The following is an 18,329-nucleotide window of genomic DNA, read 5'->3' as shown; positions in this document are numbered from 1 at the left end:
AAAATGGCATGTTTTTCATCACTGTAGCAGAAGTGTGCACATATCATAAATGGAGCCTGAAGGGATTTAGTTCCAGGTTATTAAGTGTTCATTTGAGATGGTGGATAATAACTGCTGTTTCTGATATTTTATATTAGATGGCCCTTATTGCTTGTAGGGCTTATTTTCAGCGACTGTTAGTCTTATTATTACAAATACATATTAAATGACTGAAGCAGTATCAACAAAATCAGTAAATTCATGTGTTATCCAAAAGCTGGAAAGTATTGATTCATTAGCTAGCACTTTAGCATTAACAGAACTCTAACAAGAACTCTGCTGCAATGATATCCAGTAATTAATGAAACAACATTGTTATTTGAAACTTTTTACATGTAAAAATGAACAACTGCATGGATTTGTTCACTTACTAGGATACATAAAAGCACCAATAAAAATCTTATAGAAAAAATTTCCCTAAGAGAAGCTGCAGTGGAATCACCATCACGCTGGAAAAAAAATTTAAGACATCAGGGCAAACATAGGTTATTTTTCAAAAGTTTTTTTCCAGAAATAACACTGTTGACCACCTCAGTAATGTTGTGTTTTCCTTGCCTAATTAGATTCATAGCCTGTACTGCAACCTCAAACCCTTAAAAATAATGATGCAGTTGTTAAGTGGAATACCCCATTTGAGGGAGAAAAATAGCATTAACTATAGCAAAATCTATTTGAAAACATAATTTTCCTCTTCCTGTTTGCAAAGAGACAATACAGACTAAGCTTTTTGTATTGGTATTTTGCAGATATGATTCCTTTGATTTAGGTACTAAATCTAATAGAATCACAAACTTTTCAGTATTAATTCAACTTTTTTGAACTGTTCCCTATGGCTGAATCATCAACATACATTGTGAAGTTACAGTTCTGATCAAATGGCACCAATATTTATGTTGGGCATGCAGTACAATCATAGTGGAAATCTAATGCAAAAGGATGGTTTTTTAAAGAATTGGCCAAATGGCTCAACCAGATATTATACTTCAGATTTGCTACTGCATCTTTTTCATTCTTGACAGATGATTGTTTTGTTAGTACCATACGTCTCCTTGATGCTGCAGCTGTTTGCTGTGGAAAAACAGTGTCTCTGGTTGTGAACCACTGCAGTCATATCATTGAGTCTGAACACTGGCACCTACTACTAGGTAAGGCCAGTAGTCTCTCACCTTCCATTAGACTCTACTGTAGGCTATTAGTTCATTTAAGGAATGGTGTTTGAGACAAGTACAGCTAATTAATTGAGGTGGCACATGATGACCTACTGTTAAGGTTGGCTTCCCTGGTAGCATAAAACTTTTTCAGTCTGTTTGTCAGCCTGTCATTTTTGGAGTTCGAATTTTCCCTTCTTTCTGTCCACCATAGCTTGAAATATGTTTAAAACACTGGCCACTAAATAACACACAGGTAAATACAGACTGCTGAAAGAGCTGGGAATAATACGTAGATTTTTGAATTGTCTGTCCTGACTATTGAATTTTGTATTCAGTTTTGTCTTAAATGAATAACATTATGGATAGATCCGGTTCTTCTTGGTAAGATAAATAATATAGGAATGCTTAATTCATGAATGGAAGCTTTCTCAGGAAGTATAAGACTTTCTAGAGCTACTCTTTGGTTCATCCTTATTTATCTAGAGATGCGTTTTTAAATCCAGAGGTATTTTTATGTGATTTACTATGCCATATTCACACTACGGTGCTGTTTATTAGGCAAGGTAGAGAACAGCATCTCTCAAGACACAGGCAATTTGTAATTAGTAGGAACATTTGGTCTAGAAAATTGGTAATTATCCTCATATTCCTGTCATTTAACTGTAGAAATGAACCATACAGAGCTGTTTTATGGTTTCAGAAGCCAGATCTATTCTAAGTTTTGTGTAGGGAGGCTCTGTTCCAACACATGCAGCTCCAGTGGGTGAGTTGACCAAGCTGTGCTTAGCTGTGCATGCCAGCATATCTGGATGGCTAACTAAATTATCATTCCTGAGCTCAGCTGAGGTCCGCCTTTAGATCTACATGAAATATGTTATTGTGCTTTGATCGAACCTATATTGTTTTGGTTGGGTTATACTCCTCTATATTAGCAGGTGGCTGAGCACATTACCAAGCAGCTCAGTAGATCAAAGTGGCTGCTGCTGACATCCCCACACTAGACTATGTGTGGTTCAGGGGTTATGTCAGACTCAATTGAATTTGTTTCGTTGGGCCAAATATCCCCATTATGCAGGTGTCTCAAAACTGTAGAGCTAATGCTTGTCTCAGATCCTTAGAGGCTAGGGTCCTTCACCTGTGCTTAGAGCACAGCTTTTGGTCTGGTTTTGGTTCCTCAGAAAGAAATCTGGTTTGTATGCATTAGATTGGCTGCAAACCAGTGTGTGGTACATGCAGACAGTCAAGGGTTTAGCTTAAAAAATGTTTTTCCTGCTCTGAATTTAAGTGCAAATTCAAGTGGAGCAGCTGACAGGTGTTGAGTTGCTGCATCCTGCCTGTAACTGATGGTGTGGATGCTTTACCGTGGTGTCCAAACGAAGTCAGACTGCAGATTAATGTGGTTTATGGTCATGCTTTAGACTGCCTCGATTTAAGTAAACCAGGCTTCAACAACTGGCCGAAGCTCAGAGTTAGTTTAAGAAAGCAAACTGCTGTTTCTCAGGCATTAGTCGCTGGTTCCTGGCTCAGACAGTGCTTAAAGAGCAACAGCGTGAATGGGTAAAGATTGTGCTCACCATGTCTGTCATGCACATAAATCGGCATGCTAAGTCGGTGCTCTACAGCTGACATCAGTATGCCAGCTTAAGTGCATGATCCACAACTATTGCATCATATATCATAAAATTAAAGTCCCATGACCAAAATGCTAGTCACTGACCTATCCTGTACAATTTTAGTTGTTTACTGACTTAGGCAAGTGCCAGCTGGGCTGGTTTATATGCTGATGTAAGACACAGAAACATCTTGCTAGTGCAGGGTCAGAGTGGTACTGATTATGCAGATTATTATTCAATTCATTTCATAATATTCAATATTCATTAAATTCATTTTCTATTAGGCAAATTCATAAACCTTAAGAAAAAAAAATCTGAGTAATTAGTTTATCTTCTCAAATAACTAGACCAAATTTCTTAATATAGTTACTGAAATCTAAATTTTCATTTGGGTTTTTTCCCCCATTGGAAAGATGGAGGAACTAGGGACATGAGAGTTAAAAAATGCTGTATTCCATTGAAGTGACCTACTCTCCCAACAGCTTATGCTTACTGTGTATCCTGTTTTATCCATGGAGGCCATGTATATGAATGAGACAATTTTTTAAAATATAATGATTCAACTTTAACAGACTTTTGTTTGTTTGTTTTTTTATTGAGAGCCAGGTTTAACATTTTCAGTTATGAATGAAATGCCTGAGTTCGGGCTTGAATGTCATCAAAGAAAAGTAACGAAACATTATCTGCCACCTCCCTGTCTGCCTTTAGTTTTGCAACTTGTAAGCAGCAAATCTGGCTACATCTGAATACTAGACTTTATTATTTCTCGTACCTGATACCTGTCTCAGTCTGGTTGTATGTGTAAGTCGCAGTGAAAATTGGATGAACACCTGCATTTGGGAACAGAAACACCTGATGTTCAATGCCATGGAGATGTCAGGTTACTGCTGTCATGTAAAGTGTGTGCTAGAATAGGTAACCGTGACTAATGCACATGCACTTGAGCAACTCACAAAGAAATGTTTTTTGCTAAGTGTGGGAGCATTGTGGTTTTTCACACTTGTGATATGAACACACTTTGCTGCATCAGAAATCCATTCACAACTGAAATAGGTTCCATGCACTTGTGAAGGTAAACAATGCCCGCAACACTCCTTTGGGGTGTAGCTAATATGATGATGACTGCTTGTAGAGGAAGTGATTTCACATACCCCTGGATGCCCTCAGAGGTCCTTACAGAAAAACGGCTTCTCAGAGACCTAAGGTAGTTTTTGGGGGAGTGCTGAAAATTGCTTTGTGGGAATTGCATCTACTTGTGTAGTCTTTTTCCTATCTTACATAACTTCATAAACAGCTGGAAAGAGTGTCATAAAAGTGTTCCTAATAATTAAAAACATTGACATTAAGTGTAAAAGAACAATAAATTCTTATTGAGCCAGCTTTTCTTGGATCTTCTCACACTGACATGGAGTAGGGCTAAGTTGCACTGATGTGGGTGACATTATAACACCATAAATCAGTGGTTAAGTTAACAAATCTAAGAGGTCTGGTTTTCAGAAGTGGAGAATGTGGCACTTCTCCATTTCAATAGCCCCTGTCTATGTCCTTTAGCTACGGCTACAGTAAGGTAAACTACTCCAGTTTTTTGGTACGTGGCAGCTAGTTCAGGTTGTGCTTGATCCACCTCACTAAAGAAAACGTTTAGCTTGGGTGTCATGTTTTAGGAATGGTATTCCTCAGTGTAGTACTCTCACTAAAAACAAAACCACAAACCTCTGGTGACAGATGAAAGGCAGAGATTATCTCCTGAGATAAGAACAATTTACTGGAAACACTAGTGAGATAAGAAAACAACACTAATAACAAAAGTGCTCAAAGAGAGGGTGATTTACATGCAAAAATTGCTGCCCGATGTGCGCGACCCCAAGGCAATGAACAATGGCCGATGGCTTTTCCACCCGGACTGTCCGCCGACACCTAGCCACTTCCACCTTCTTCCCGAAAGCGTCCTGGACTTCCACCCCGCAGATGTGGCATGAGGTGATATAGAATTACACCCAGACATGGCCACAGGGCTCCAGGCTTCAGTCCCTCACAGCTACTGTGAAAAATTAACTCTGTCCTGGCCCAAACCAGGACACCGGGTTACAGAAAATAACTTTTTAGAGAGTAGTGGGAAATAAGTGGATGCAGAAGAGAAAGACCAGTCTTTCAGGGCAGAAGCAGCTAAAATTTTATTATTTTTTCAGCATTGCTTGTCTAATGGAAAATAGCCACTGAAAGAAACAATTGCATGCTTTTTTGGGTCAGCTTTTAGGAAAAGAATCTCGTACTACAATCCCTTCAGTTTTCAGCAACAGAATAACTTTTTATAAGTTTTTAATTGTTTTAACCCTTCAAGGAATAACAACATTTTTGTGACAGCTTGTTTTTTTTCTGTGGGAGCATTTCACTTTGTAGAAGTGAGAACATTTGGTAAAACTTTGTGTTTTAATTAAATATGTTTTAAAAGGACAAAGAAAGCATTTCTGTGAGGTCAAAATGGCTAAATTGTTGTTCTGTTTTGAGATTTATCAAATGCATTCCTATCTACTTCTTTAGTATAAACAAAGATTCAAAGTAAATTTCTATCTGGCACAATACTGTTAGAGAAGACGGCTTGTTTAGACTTATGAGTCTTCTCTTACATACCAAAGATTAATTGAAGAGAAAACAAATAAATGTTTTAATCCAAAAGACTGGTATTAAATACACAGACATTTCGGTAAACAGGGAACACTGTTATTACCCTGTGTTTAGTTATTCCTACCTTTGTTTCACCTAACCCAGAAGAAGATGCAGCAGTTGTTTGGATTAGTGCATGCCAGGTATGGCAAGTGATACTTTGTAAAGAATTTCTGTGCTGTTATGATGAACTGATTCACTGCCTTCTCTTTCAAACTCTCACACTGACTTGCTCTTACTACTCTAACACTTGTCAGACTGGCTCATAATAAAGTCTACTGGCTCAGTAGTCTTTTTCTTACATATCCCAAGAAAGTTAAAGTAATTTCCTCTGTTCATTTAATTATTAAGATCTGTAAATGTTCTTATATGTTGATCAGAAAAGTTTTATTTTTTCTCCCCTCATTCCATTAAAGAATATGTTTCTTCTCCTGGCCAGCTGATCAGGCTAATCCTTAACTCCCTCTACTGTGGCTCATCAAGGCAGACAGAACATCTTATGTCTACATTAAGACAGACTCTGTGAGCTGCGTAAATGGAAATGTGCAATTTTGCATGCAGCTGCCTGAATATATTATTCCTATTAAACAAGCTGCCCTCTTTCCTAGCAGTATGTTGTTGTCACTTGGAAATGCAGAGTTACATAACAGAGTCCTGATACATCACAGTAATAATATATCATGGAAAATTAGAGTTGTCTGCCTCTCATCTATTCCTTTGTGCTTTTTTTCCCCCTGTGGCGTTATTCTTGCACTGAATTTCAATAGGACTTTAATAGTAGCTCTAGTAAATAGTTTGGAAAATGGGCAGAATCTGACCGTTTGGTTGTTCGGCAGTGTAACTGCTAGTTTACAGGTGCATGCAGAAGGTCAGAATCAGGCCCAGTGCTTGCTGTGTTTACACAATAACTTTAAGCAACAGTTTTATCTGGTGAAGGAAGAGCCTCGATAGATACTGGAGTCATTTGTTCTTCCCGTGTTTTCATGTGCGCCTGGACCTGCCTTACTCGACCTTCCAGCCGCAGAGTCCATTCCTGACGAAGTCTGCAAAGAGAGTGCAAGTGCTTAGCAATTATTGAGCCAAATCCTTCAAGTGTATCCAAGGCTTTTCAGCAGGGTCGAAGCTTTCCTCTCTTTCATCACCAGAGCACTTGTCCTGTATTTATTTACCAATTACACATCCCTCTAGCTTGCTAGATTGGGAATGCAGGGGAGAAAGGGATAGTGCTGATGCTATCAGTGGTTGACATTGCTGGATTCCGAATGAGTCAAACAACTGCTGAAATACTGTCACTGTGAAGAACTCTGTTTTTCCCTCTGGGGTATTCTCAAAGCCACACAGAAGTACTGCCTATGCAGTAAGGTCATTCAATGTGTAAATTAAAAAATACAATTTTTCCCCAACCCCTCAAGTTCTACTGTAAAATGCTGTGGGGAAGAGCAGGCTGAACTTAAAATATGTCTTTCTGGGTAAAAAAAAAACAAACCAAAACCAACTCTGCAGACCTTGTATGTGTTTAATGAAAGGAATTGATGTCACGTACAAGAAGATACACATAGCTGCAAGACACTAGTATAGCAAAACCAGAAAAGAATATCTCTAGGGACAACTGCAAAATATTGTTGGCTGGGTTGTTTTCTGAAGGGAATGTTATGAAACATCTGACCCAGCAATATTATAAGATTAGCTATTATATGGTAATGTCAAATGCATCACAGAATATATGGGTTTTTTAATTACCTTTGGTATGGTGAAGAGAACAGCAGCCAATGATTTCATCTGAGAGTAACCCATCAGTAGCTGTTTCACATGGGTGCTTGTGTTATCTTAGATTCTGAGTTTGGTTTTACATTGTGTTTTAAACTACCTAGCCTTCAATATTCTTTCATGCATGTAGTTAAGCCTCAAAAAATAGGTACGGTGCGTTAAGAAAAATCTGCCTTTGAGAACACTGGTGTTTCTCATCAGTGTCCTACGTGTCTCAAAGGGAGCACTTGCCTTTATGTAAAACCACATCATCCTCCTGAGCACCTCTTATGTGAGGTAGTGGATATGTATGTTTTGTTATGAAAGTGCCTTTTGACTCCTGAAAGAATCTTTTTATTCCAAATTAGAGAACACTTTGTGAACTATCTTTTGTGAGCTTTGACTGGGCAAGTCACTTTGAAGGAACTTGCTTGGGTCTATTTCACGGTTGTGATGGGTCAGTTAAGACATATTGAATACGTAGGTTAATACATTTTCAAGGTTCTTTCACTGTGTTTCTTTTTTTCTCTTCAGAGAAGACCTTACAAAAACTTTTAACATTTTTCAGCTTTGTGAAGTCAAAAATGCACAAACTGCATTTTGTTTTCACTGTCTTCTCACGGTAGTCTTCTGTGATCTAGAGTGATAAATATTTCCAGTGAAGCTGAACTCTTTCCTGGATTTTGTCATACATGCTTTTTCTCCAGTAATTTTGTGATTGGGATTTGGAAACACTACTGACTAGCTGGAGTAGGATACTGGAAGCAGGATTGTCTGCACCTGACTTTTTCAAGACACAAGGCCTGCCCAGATCTTGATTTCCAAGTCTCTAAATGATGACAGTACTTCTTTCTTGGGCACTGGGGTCAAGGTATCTAGAATTTTTTTTCCGAGAAACAGCCCTGTAGCAGCACCTTCCAATTTGCTGAAGTCAAATTAGCTTATGTGAGTGTCACAGTTTTGAGAAAAGTTTGTGCACGATAGCCTTTATTAATTTCAGGAGGAAAGCACAAAAGGAAACCACACAAGACATGGTATTTCTTGTCCTCTGTTTCTGGCCATCAGTAGTCAGGGGATTCACTTAGTGTGCAGGAGACCCTGGTTCAAACTTCTGAGTTGTAACAAGCTGAACAAATATTTGAAGAAATCCACCACACTTGTGCAGGGTATCTATACCACAATACAGCAATACAGGTTTCTCTAGGCAATCCCTGTTGTTTTGTACTGCTTTGTAAAAAAAGCACCCACACACAAAACCAACAAAAAACCCCCACAACTTTTTCCTTTGAATGGGAAAATCTCATGGTGTCATTTTTACCTTTGGGCTTATATGATATGAAGGGCTGTTAAACATGATAAAGGTGCCACGGATTTTCTATTCTACAGATTAAGTGGGTGGTTGTCCCTTTAAAGTAATGCTATTTTATTTATTTGTGTGGCTGTACCAGTTCCAGGTAAAATTCCTGCTATTTTCTGGCTGTCACAAGCCATAATTCCAAAGTGCTTTATTTTTTCATGGCTATGCTCCAAGGCCTTTGAAGAATGCTCATGAGGTTTAAGGGTGAGGAGTGTCTGAGTTTCCATGCAGAAGAGCCATGGTAATATGAGACAAGCAGCTGTGAGAGAAAAAGTGCCAAAGATCCAGAACACAATCTGTGCTATGAATAAAGCAGTACAATAACAGGTTACCTTATTTTAAAACACGTGATGACATGCCTTGCTCTCTTGTGGAAAAGAAAAAATACCACTTACTTGTTCAGGGCACTTTTGCTTAACCTAGACTCTTCAGCTTCTTGTTGTTTAGTTTGCTCTTGGATGACCTTTTCCCAGAAGTTCTTCAGCTCTTCCGCATCATGACCACCCATCCTGTGGTGTCTAAAGTTCGTATGCTTGCTCATTTTCTGAAAAGCAATTCAGAGGTCAGAACAGTCAAAAGCCTAACCTGAGGCAGGTACTTTATTACTTAGCCTCTTGAAATGTCATTCTCATGAAGTGCTATTAAAATAAAGTATGTCACCTGAAAAGAGTAGGTAACTAATGCTTAGTCTGCCTTGAACCAAAATATAAGGCATTGAAACAGGCCTTGGGTGACAGTTGAATATCATAACTATGTTTTCTTACTGAGTAATGACTGCGAGTGGCACAGTTAACTGAAATATTGTGGATGCCTCAGTGTGTGTGAGATTTGAAGTAATTTTAGAAGAACTTGTGAAAATGCTTTCAAATATAGTGCCATTGTCACTGAAGTTCAGATTAGATGTGAAGGACTTTCCTGTTTTCTATCTCCCATATTCTTAAAACAGATCACAGATGGTTTATCTCAGGGAAACTGATTGCTCCTAAATGATTCCTTTTGCTACTCCAAATGATGTCATGCACAAAATATCAAGGTAATTATGAATCTGAAGTTGAAGCACACAGAGTGCAAAGCGCTGGGGAGCTTGTTATGGTCTTGTTCTTTATTTTATCAAAATTCAGTCTTAAATATGGTTAAAAGTAGATCTCATTAAAGTACAGGATCAGTTCCAATAAATGAGAAAAAAGACAGAAAATAGGCAAATATGTCCTTGCTAAATGCATGTTATTCAAACATTAAAATGCTCATCATGTGTCATGTCCTTGTTGATATTACCATATTGTGTTGGTTATCAGATCATAATGATACTTTGAAAAGTTAAGTTCTGTTGTTTATTTCCTGAATCAGTCTCCTCCACTAAGGCCCAACAAGAAGTGGGAGGATACAAGAAAGAAAAATTCTAAAAACCTAAACTCCAGAGTTTTCTATTACTAGATCAGCACTTAATTTGAGGTTTGCTTCCTTATGTTTATCTGTATTAGATACTTCTGCCAATGCTCCACTCAGTAATGCTGATGAATTAAGGCCTCATAGACCTTGATACATACTTACGAATATTCTTCCTAGATGATTTCATACTTTAGGAGCTATCCTTGATAAATACAACAAAGACTATGCTAATGTAGGCCAGTCTGAGGAAACCTTTACTTCATACAATGCCATAAAGTGAAAGATCAGAGTAAAAGAAAAGGACAGTCAGATGCAACACAATTAAGGCAGATTTCTCTAAGGTCCTACTATCAAATACAGTATTTGAAACTCCTGGCACCTTAAAAGGACACGTAAGTAACTTCTGGGCATCTTTATAGATTGAATATTTTAGATTTGTCTTCATTTTCATGGATCTATTTTTTAAGAAGATCAATAATATCAAATAATATTGCCACACTTGGTGCAAAGTCTGGCTGGACTGGAAAAACTGCTTAACAAAAAGAAAAATCTCTTTGAGATGCATTATTTCTCCACTGGGAAGTCCAGTTGCTTAAAGACAGGCACAGCCCAACTGGAGTGATGAGTATGAACTGGTTAGGCCATGTAATATATAACCTCCTGTGTGATGGGGTATGAGTAGTTAGAATGCTGGTCCTCTTCACAGCAAGGTCAGCAAGAGCTGCAGTGTCACCGAAAGAGACAGGTATTTCTCTCTGAGGCAAACAGCATTTTTCTAGTGTTTCCCTTGCTGTGGACTGGGGATGCTGTAGATGTAGCACAGCATGATACAAGAAGAATTGTTGCATTGGCGTGGGTACAGCAGTTCTACTAACACCTTGTGCTAAACATGTTTGGTTTGGCAATGAATGTGGTCTAAATAGGAATATGGGTAATCTTAATAATCTTTGGCTCACTCTGAGGCCCCAAAATAATAGTATTATTTAAGGCTGCGTCTGGCAAAAAGATATGCATGTCACGGATGCACTGGAACATGCCCTATCTGTGTCCTAATTCTATGGGCCTTGAGCAGTGTTAAAATAAATGCTCTGGTAATAGCTTGTTACAACGAGTGATGGAATCTGATTATTTCATCATTCCTGGATCAGCAGGTCACAGGGGTCTTTGCACCATTTAGAGGCTCTTCTATCACTAGCAGCTGCCCACTTGACACTCTACAGATAATTATCCCATTGCCTCAGAAGCCAAGTGCAAGTTGCTGACAAACTGAGGCAGTGTGCCCTCCAAACCCTATTATACTTTGCCTCATATAAGAATCTGCCATAACACATTAACCTTTAATTAGAAATTAAATTTTTATGATTATTAAACTTCTAGTTGAAGTTCTCCGAATGGTACAAGAGGGTCTCCAGTCTTTATCTGAGGTTTAAACAGGTTAGATTTTGAGGAGGTGCATGAGGGTTTTGGCTGCTTTAGGTTTCGGCTGCTCCACTCAAAAGAACAACCTGTGATCAGAGAGGTGCCCAAAAGATGGAGGGGAACCTGCAACTTTTAGTCAGCTAAGTCTGTGGGTCTTTCTGTAAGTCAAGAACATTTGGTATTAGTTCCTAGGAATGTCAGTGACAGTTAATATTTCACATGGTATTGCTGTGTCCTTGCTAAGACAGATTCTTGGTGTAAAACTTTTGAAGACTGTGCTGTCTGCATTGCTGGCCGGCATCTTTCAAGGCATGATGTGTGAAAGCATCCTATCTTTGAGCCTGGCATTACAACATCTAGGTGTAGAGACTAGGGTTCATGTGTGCTGTATAATACCTCCTTTTTTGTTTCTAACTGAAAGATTCTGCTTAGGAGCTTGGTTTGGATTTCTGAGTAACTCTCTGTATCAAAACAAAAATCTTTATTACTGCTCCAGATACCAAGGGTTTGTAATTTTTTTTCTTTCTTTTTAGATGTCCCAATAACATAAATTGAATTTACACTGACATTGGGACTTAATGCCATCAAACTTGTTCTTGATTCTTTCACTCAGATAACTCAGGGCTCATAACAAGTAGAGCAATTCGATTTTCCCTGTAAATAAAAACCACGCTTTCTTACAGTCACTTGACCATTTTTGTCTGGGTGGAAAGTGTGCAAGGAAAATATGTTCCTCATTCCAGAGATATTAAAGGAAAGTTGTGGAGGTGTCTTTCTGACTCCTAATAGCAGCTTGTTTTAACATGTTTATTCACTGATACGAATGTAAAATAAGCAAGAGCAAGTATTTCTATTCATTTAAAATTATTCATTCAGAAGACCTGAAATATTGTCTTATTTGTGAACTGAAAATTTTTGTTATAAAACTTTCTGCAATATATTTTCAGTGAAGGATTACCAAAATGTGCATAACACTGGTGCAAGATGGACTCCCTTATTAAATCTTCAATTAAGATAGTTAAGGAGGAACTATTATTATGTTGGTTTTGCAGTCCTTCCTGTCCATATGAAGTATGGTTCACTGCTTTTTTAGAGAGCTAAGCTGATAAAACAACATTTAAATAAGGATGAAATTATATTTGGTTAAAGTGGCTTATGCATTTGGTAGCTCTAAAACTCAACTGTCAAAAATGTGTAAGTGTGTACAAAAGAGTTTTTACAGCATTCATCATTTATGGAAATTAAATTATATGCTAACATATTATTAATTTATGGAGAATGTCCACAAGAAGAAGTAATTGTAAAAACGAAATTAATGGCACTGTAAAAGAAAAATCTCCTACATTTATAATCAAACCCTAAATCAGAGGGTCATGCAGCAATCTGTAAGACAGCAAATCACTCTTGAAACACAGATAACACCTACATATAATACATTGTTTTAAACTCATAAAATCATAGAGTCGCAGGATATGCTGCATTGGAAGGGACCCGCAAAGATCATTGAGTCCGGCTCCTGGCCCTGCGCAGCACCATCCCCACCATGTGCCTGAGAGCATTGCCCAAATGCTTACTGAACTCTGTCAGGCTGGTGCTGTGACCACTTCCCTGGGGAGCCTGTTCCAGTGCCCCACCACCCTCTGGGTGAAGAACGTTTTCCTGATATCCAACCTAAACCTCCCCTGAGGCTTCAGCTTCAGGCCATTCCCTTGAGTTGTCTCACTAGTCACAAGAGTGAAGAGGTCAATGCTTGCCCCTCTGCTTCTCCTTGTGAGCTCATGTCCCAGAGCCAGTTTAAAAGAGCTTTGAAGGGTGAATGATGAGCAGTTTTCTCCCTACAGATCTATCCCATACAAGGGAGAGGAAATTTTGCTTCCAGCTGTAAGTTATATGCACAACTTTTATTCACTGGCACAAAACCAGTATAGAAACAGCCGGTGGTACAACCTTCTCTCATTTAATCTGATCTGCGTCTGAATGTGCTTTGGAAAGGTGTTAAATTAGTAGGTTTCCAAATGTTCTGGTCTTAGCCCCTGCCTGGTCTGCATATTTTGAATTATTTTAATCTCAGACTACCTCTGCTGAGGTACAAAAAGGAGTTTTAAAAAATATCCAATGCAAGTAATTTGTCTTCTGCACACTTTGTAATTTCTACTTTGGACTCCTTCTGGAGAAATTTTAAGAGTCAGAAATGGCTCTTGGTGTTTTCATCAAAAATTGCTATTTTGAGTTACCTTCATATGAAATAAACAAGCAGGAGAAGAAAATAGTTTCTAAAGTGTCAGGAGATATTTTTTACCCTTTTTCAATCTTTCTATTTAATATGTGTCTTAAGCTAGCCATAGTCTTAAAAATTCAGTGTTCTATAGAGACAGACTTGTATGCAAAATATTTGTGCTTTTACTTTTTAGAGAAGTATTTAAATGCATTCAGTAAAACTGTTAGGTGAACATGTTTGGAGAAAAATATCAATGTGATTTTTAGTCCAAATGATGCACAATTTAAAGAAAAATTGGCTTGGCTAACAAAAAGAAAACCACGTTATGTTTTTTTCCTTACTGGGAAATATTTTAACCAGTAATGTAAAACAATATTTGAACATTTCCAGTTTATTTTCAAAATTTTTTCTGAAAGACAAAGTCTTTAACAAGAATGATATTTTATATATACATATATATCTATAGCTATATATATATCTATCTTAAAAATATTTTCTTTCTAAAAGTTGGAGATAAGTCTAATTTTAACTCTTTCAATGAATTTGATGATTCAGCCAATTTTAATATGGAACACAAGCTTATTCCTGGAAGAATTTCCATAGTCACTTCAGAGGTTTTTTTTGGTGACCATTGTAAACAATGGAAAGATTATCTTTGACTTTAACTAGACTCAGTCCCTTGGATCATATCATGACCATGAGCTGTTTTATCTTCGTCAGGACACTAATATCCTATTCCTTTTGCCCTTCACCAGGGTTTGTTTGTCTAAGCATGGAATATGTTCCAGCATTATATATCTATTACGGTTATTGCAGAACGGGCAGTTCAAAGCCTGTTTATGGTGCTCTTTAAAGAAAAAAAAAGCCTCAACATTCTAAAAAGTTTTAAATTACACACATAGAATGCGTAATTTTGATGAGTCTCCCCTTACATGTTCCTTTTATGGTGGTTTTCCTTTCAGTTGAAGTGTGTGTAATACAGAAGTTCTGGTAATACCAAAAAAGATAGTAACAAATAATAGCTTAATAACTGAATTTACAATTAGAGTAAAGTGAAACAGTGGCAGGATACCTCTTATGTTGTATAAATCACACAGGATCAGACTAATTTCCACAAGGGTATACTGAAATATACATAATTTCAGGTCATAGATGGAACAAGAAGAAAACATTGCATGATTGAACATTGAACAAGAGGTTCAAATTTGCATGATTTAACAAAACATTAAATAAATGTACACCCATGTATGTCTAGGCAGGTTTAATAATCAAGACAGGAAGAGAAAATCTTATTTTGGCCAAAATACAAGAATATAAATGCTTACTTTGATTGTATAGTAGCTTCCTCTTCTGTCAAAGTATGGTTTTCTTGAGTGATTACTGCATCATGTCAGTTTTACCCCTGTGTTCCCCTTTTCAAGAGAACTCCAACTGCCAGGAATAACTGATGAAATCTATTCATCCGTCACTCATTTTTATTTGGGAGTGACGACATCTGCTGTTATGAATTAGCTTAATGGCAGGGGGGAAAACAACCCAAACCCACAGTCTAATTTTGTGAAGTCTGCACCACACCACGAGGAATGACCGGACAGTTACAGGGCGCAAACTCTGAATGCCACGTTTCATCTGTGCTATAAATTTTGGCAGGTGCCACTGATGTCATGACTCGGCTCTGGAGAAACTGTTACTCTTTGACAAGTGTGGATCACTGTGGCATAACTTCCATATGACTTGCAAGAATTCAGCACTGTCCCCTCCAAGAAAAAGGATTGATCTGAAAAGAACATGTTGAATAACACAGCGTGTCTCACATTTGTGCTGCTGAGTGACTGACAGATAAATAGATTTCTTTTTCACCCCTTTTGAAGTGTTGGTCTGTAAAAGCACCTGGTAGACTACATGACAGGATTCCAGCTAAGCTGTTAATACTCTCAATAGTGCAGGAATCTGGCCAGCTGCAAGCTGAAACATAGCATATATAATTTGTTACAGAACTTAGCACTTCCACTTCTTGGACAGATTCTTCCTCCCTCCACTGGTACTCCTGGGTGAACAGAAAAACACAGGCAAGTAAGGTGCTACTGACTCTGACAAAGGGAGAACAGTGACAGACCTTCTGCTCCCAGCTTTTATTGGCAGCCTGACTACATGAGCTTTTGGTAGCTTGGCAAGTTCCACCTTGAAGTTAGTTATGTTTCTTACTGCAGTGTAACGTTAAGTGTAAGGTTGCTCCAGAATTTTCTGTGCCAAGTACTGTAAGTTTACATTTAATCTACAATCTACAAACCTTTCTCTTGTCTTCAAGGTATGTAGGGCACACGTCACCTCCTCTCTCCTTCTTTGTTTTGCTATAATAACATTTAAGGGCTTTGGACTCTTCTCATACTCATTCTCTTGATAGGAGGTCTCATGACTCTTCTCTGTGGTCTCATTGAACACAAGCAATGAGAACTGTGTCACATTCCAGTGGAGTATTAGTCCCTTGTATGCTTGCTTATTTTGTTTGGATATAACAATTGGAATCTAGAACCACTTTCCAGAGAACTACAGTGCTCATTACAACTTTCTAATTGATTCATGAACTCACCTAGTTCTCCTCTTATTTTTTTCAACTTATAAGCTTCAACTTATAACAGAAATTTTAATTAGATCCCAAGTTCACAGCCTGCCTTTTGTGCCTTTTTCTCTATTTCAATCCTTCAGTAATTTCTTTCTTTTGTTTTTGAAATTCAGTCCCCTATGCTTATGACAACCTTTGTGCTCTCCAGAAAATTTCTTTAACTAACTATTTCATTTTGTGCCAAATTCTGCTGCTCAAAACAGTAACAACATTGTTTCTAAGCTCTAGATGAATTCCTTTTTTAAACTTCTCACCGTTAGGGAGCTTTCACTAAAAGATGTTAGCTCATTTTAACCACTTCTAAGTTCAAATAGATAAACCTGGCTGAGATCATAAGACATAAGGGCTGGTTCCTCTGTAGAGATGAGAAGAAGATAGTAAAGAAGAGGCAATGAAGTCCACCTTATCTCCTAACATAAAGAGTAACAGGCTATTTATTGTCTGCTGGATGTGGTTAGTACATGGTGAGAAGGGAAGGGAGAGGGAGATTGTAACATATCATTAAGTATCCTTATAGAATCCATAATTACTTCAGATGAACAGCTGAATTAATTTTTCCACTAACCAATCAGTAAAAGCTCAGCATTGCTACTGTTAGTGGAGGTTAGCCACGAAATGTAACGTGAAGTTGGTAAATCACTGTTCCAGGACAGACTGCTCTGACTGATAGCTGTCCTGGATCCTAGACAAATGCCCAAGCTGCTGCTGATGGTGTCACACTCTTACAGTTTCTCATCTTGGAGCTGCTCCTCTTCATACAAGTAATGCAGAACTCCGGGCCTGAGAGGCAGTGCCAACAGCATGCTTGTTTGATCTCCTGTATGTCTCAGATGTACATTTTGCCCTTTCTGAGACTATTGAATATACTGCTCACATTTTGATTACTAGGTATCCTAAGGCATACTTTTTCATGGCAAGGAAGTTACTTGGAATTTGTTTTGGAAAATCTGAATTTCACTACAGCCCAGACATAAAACAGATCTCGAAATGCTGCTTGTATTATTGTGCTGAAAATGCCTTAATTCAACATCTCGGAGAACTCACACACAATTCCACTGCAGTGTCAGCGGTGCCTAGTGGAAAGAAAGCATAAGAAACAGAGGACAAGGCTACAACAATGTGTAAATAAAGTGACTAAGACATGGGAAGCAAGGCTGATCACTGTAGTATCAGTCTGATAATATAGAGAGATCAACAGTATAGTCTACTCCAGCATTCTGGTAGTACCGAGTCAATTGAAACTATGTTATGTGACTTTAGAAGTAGCACAGATTTTCTCTATAGAGTTGTCTGACAAATCAATATTTTGAGTAAATTATTTCAACGTTATAAAGCACAGAGACACCACTATACGTTTGAAGTTTTACAGCCTAACTTGACAGCTTCACCTAAGAATTTGGCAAGTCTACAGCATACCTCTCGCTGTAGGGCTCCGACGGTTGCTTCTGCTCATTTGTAATGATTTAGATCTATAGGTTTCAGATAATGTTGTCTTGTGCTGACACAGCCTTTGTTATAAATGACTGTTTTTTGGATGTTGTATTACAGTAATTCACTTTGCTACCCTTCCACCACCTTGTATTTTTTTGCCAGTTGGTGCAGAAATAGCCTTTTATATGGAGCTTTTCTTTGCTTTATGTGAGCAATTGCAGAATGTGGCCTTGAACTGTGGTGTTTATAGGCCACCACTCTGTATTTCAGAGTGTTTCCTTACTGCATTACTATCAGAGCCTGAGGACCTCAACAGGCCCCTGGAGACCTTCCCTGTCTCACCTGGGACCCACATCTCTGCCCAAGCTCCCTGCTTTATCTTAGGCCCAGGAATCTGGCTCCTGAGGCCTGTCCTTCAAATTCTCATATCCGGCCTTCTCTCTCACCCTATTCTGTGGTCACACTTGGCTCCCAGACCATACCTCTGTCATAGGGCAGCCTCAATTTTTTTCTACGTAACAACTACCATGGATTCAACTCCATGGGTGAAAGCAATAAAGGCATATAAAAAATGATGGAATATCATAGTTAAAACCAGGCAAGAGTATGGAAGAAAAGACTGTCTTACCTACGCATGGGGTCTCACCAATCTCTGCAGAATTTTGTGAAAAAATGCTCA

The 18,329-nt window shown here is 38.2% G+C and overlaps 1 protein-coding gene and 1 long non-coding RNA gene across 2 annotated transcripts in view; one reads left to right on the top strand and one right to left on the bottom strand.

The window, feature by feature from the left end:
- Window positions 1–18,329, top strand: part of LOC125319851 — a 75,314-nt gene that overhangs the window by 38,174 nt on the left and 18,811 nt on the right. The gene's annotated exons all lie outside the window — the stretch shown is intronic.
- LOC125319850 (protein FAM240B-like) lies at window positions 6,199–15,101 on the bottom strand. The gene is made up of 3 exons (XM_048291535.1): window positions 14,922–15,101; window positions 8,966–9,114; window positions 6,199–6,510 (listed from the first exon to the last, which is right to left on the bottom strand). The coding sequence occupies exons 2-3, from the start codon at window positions 9,109–9,111 to the stop codon at window positions 6,378–6,380; spliced, it is 279 nt and encodes a 92-aa protein (XP_048147492.1). The 5' UTR covers window positions 9,112–9,114; window positions 14,922–15,101; the 3' UTR covers window positions 6,199–6,377.

This window comes from Corvus hawaiiensis, chromosome Z, assembly GCF_020740725.1.
Source record: "Corvus hawaiiensis isolate bCorHaw1 chromosome Z, bCorHaw1.pri.cur, whole genome shotgun sequence".
Classification (NCBI taxonomy): domain Eukaryota; kingdom Metazoa; phylum Chordata; class Aves; order Passeriformes; family Corvidae; genus Corvus; species Corvus hawaiiensis.
Note: the sequence above shows the minus strand (reverse complement) of the source record. Positions and strands in the feature narration are given on the sequence as shown.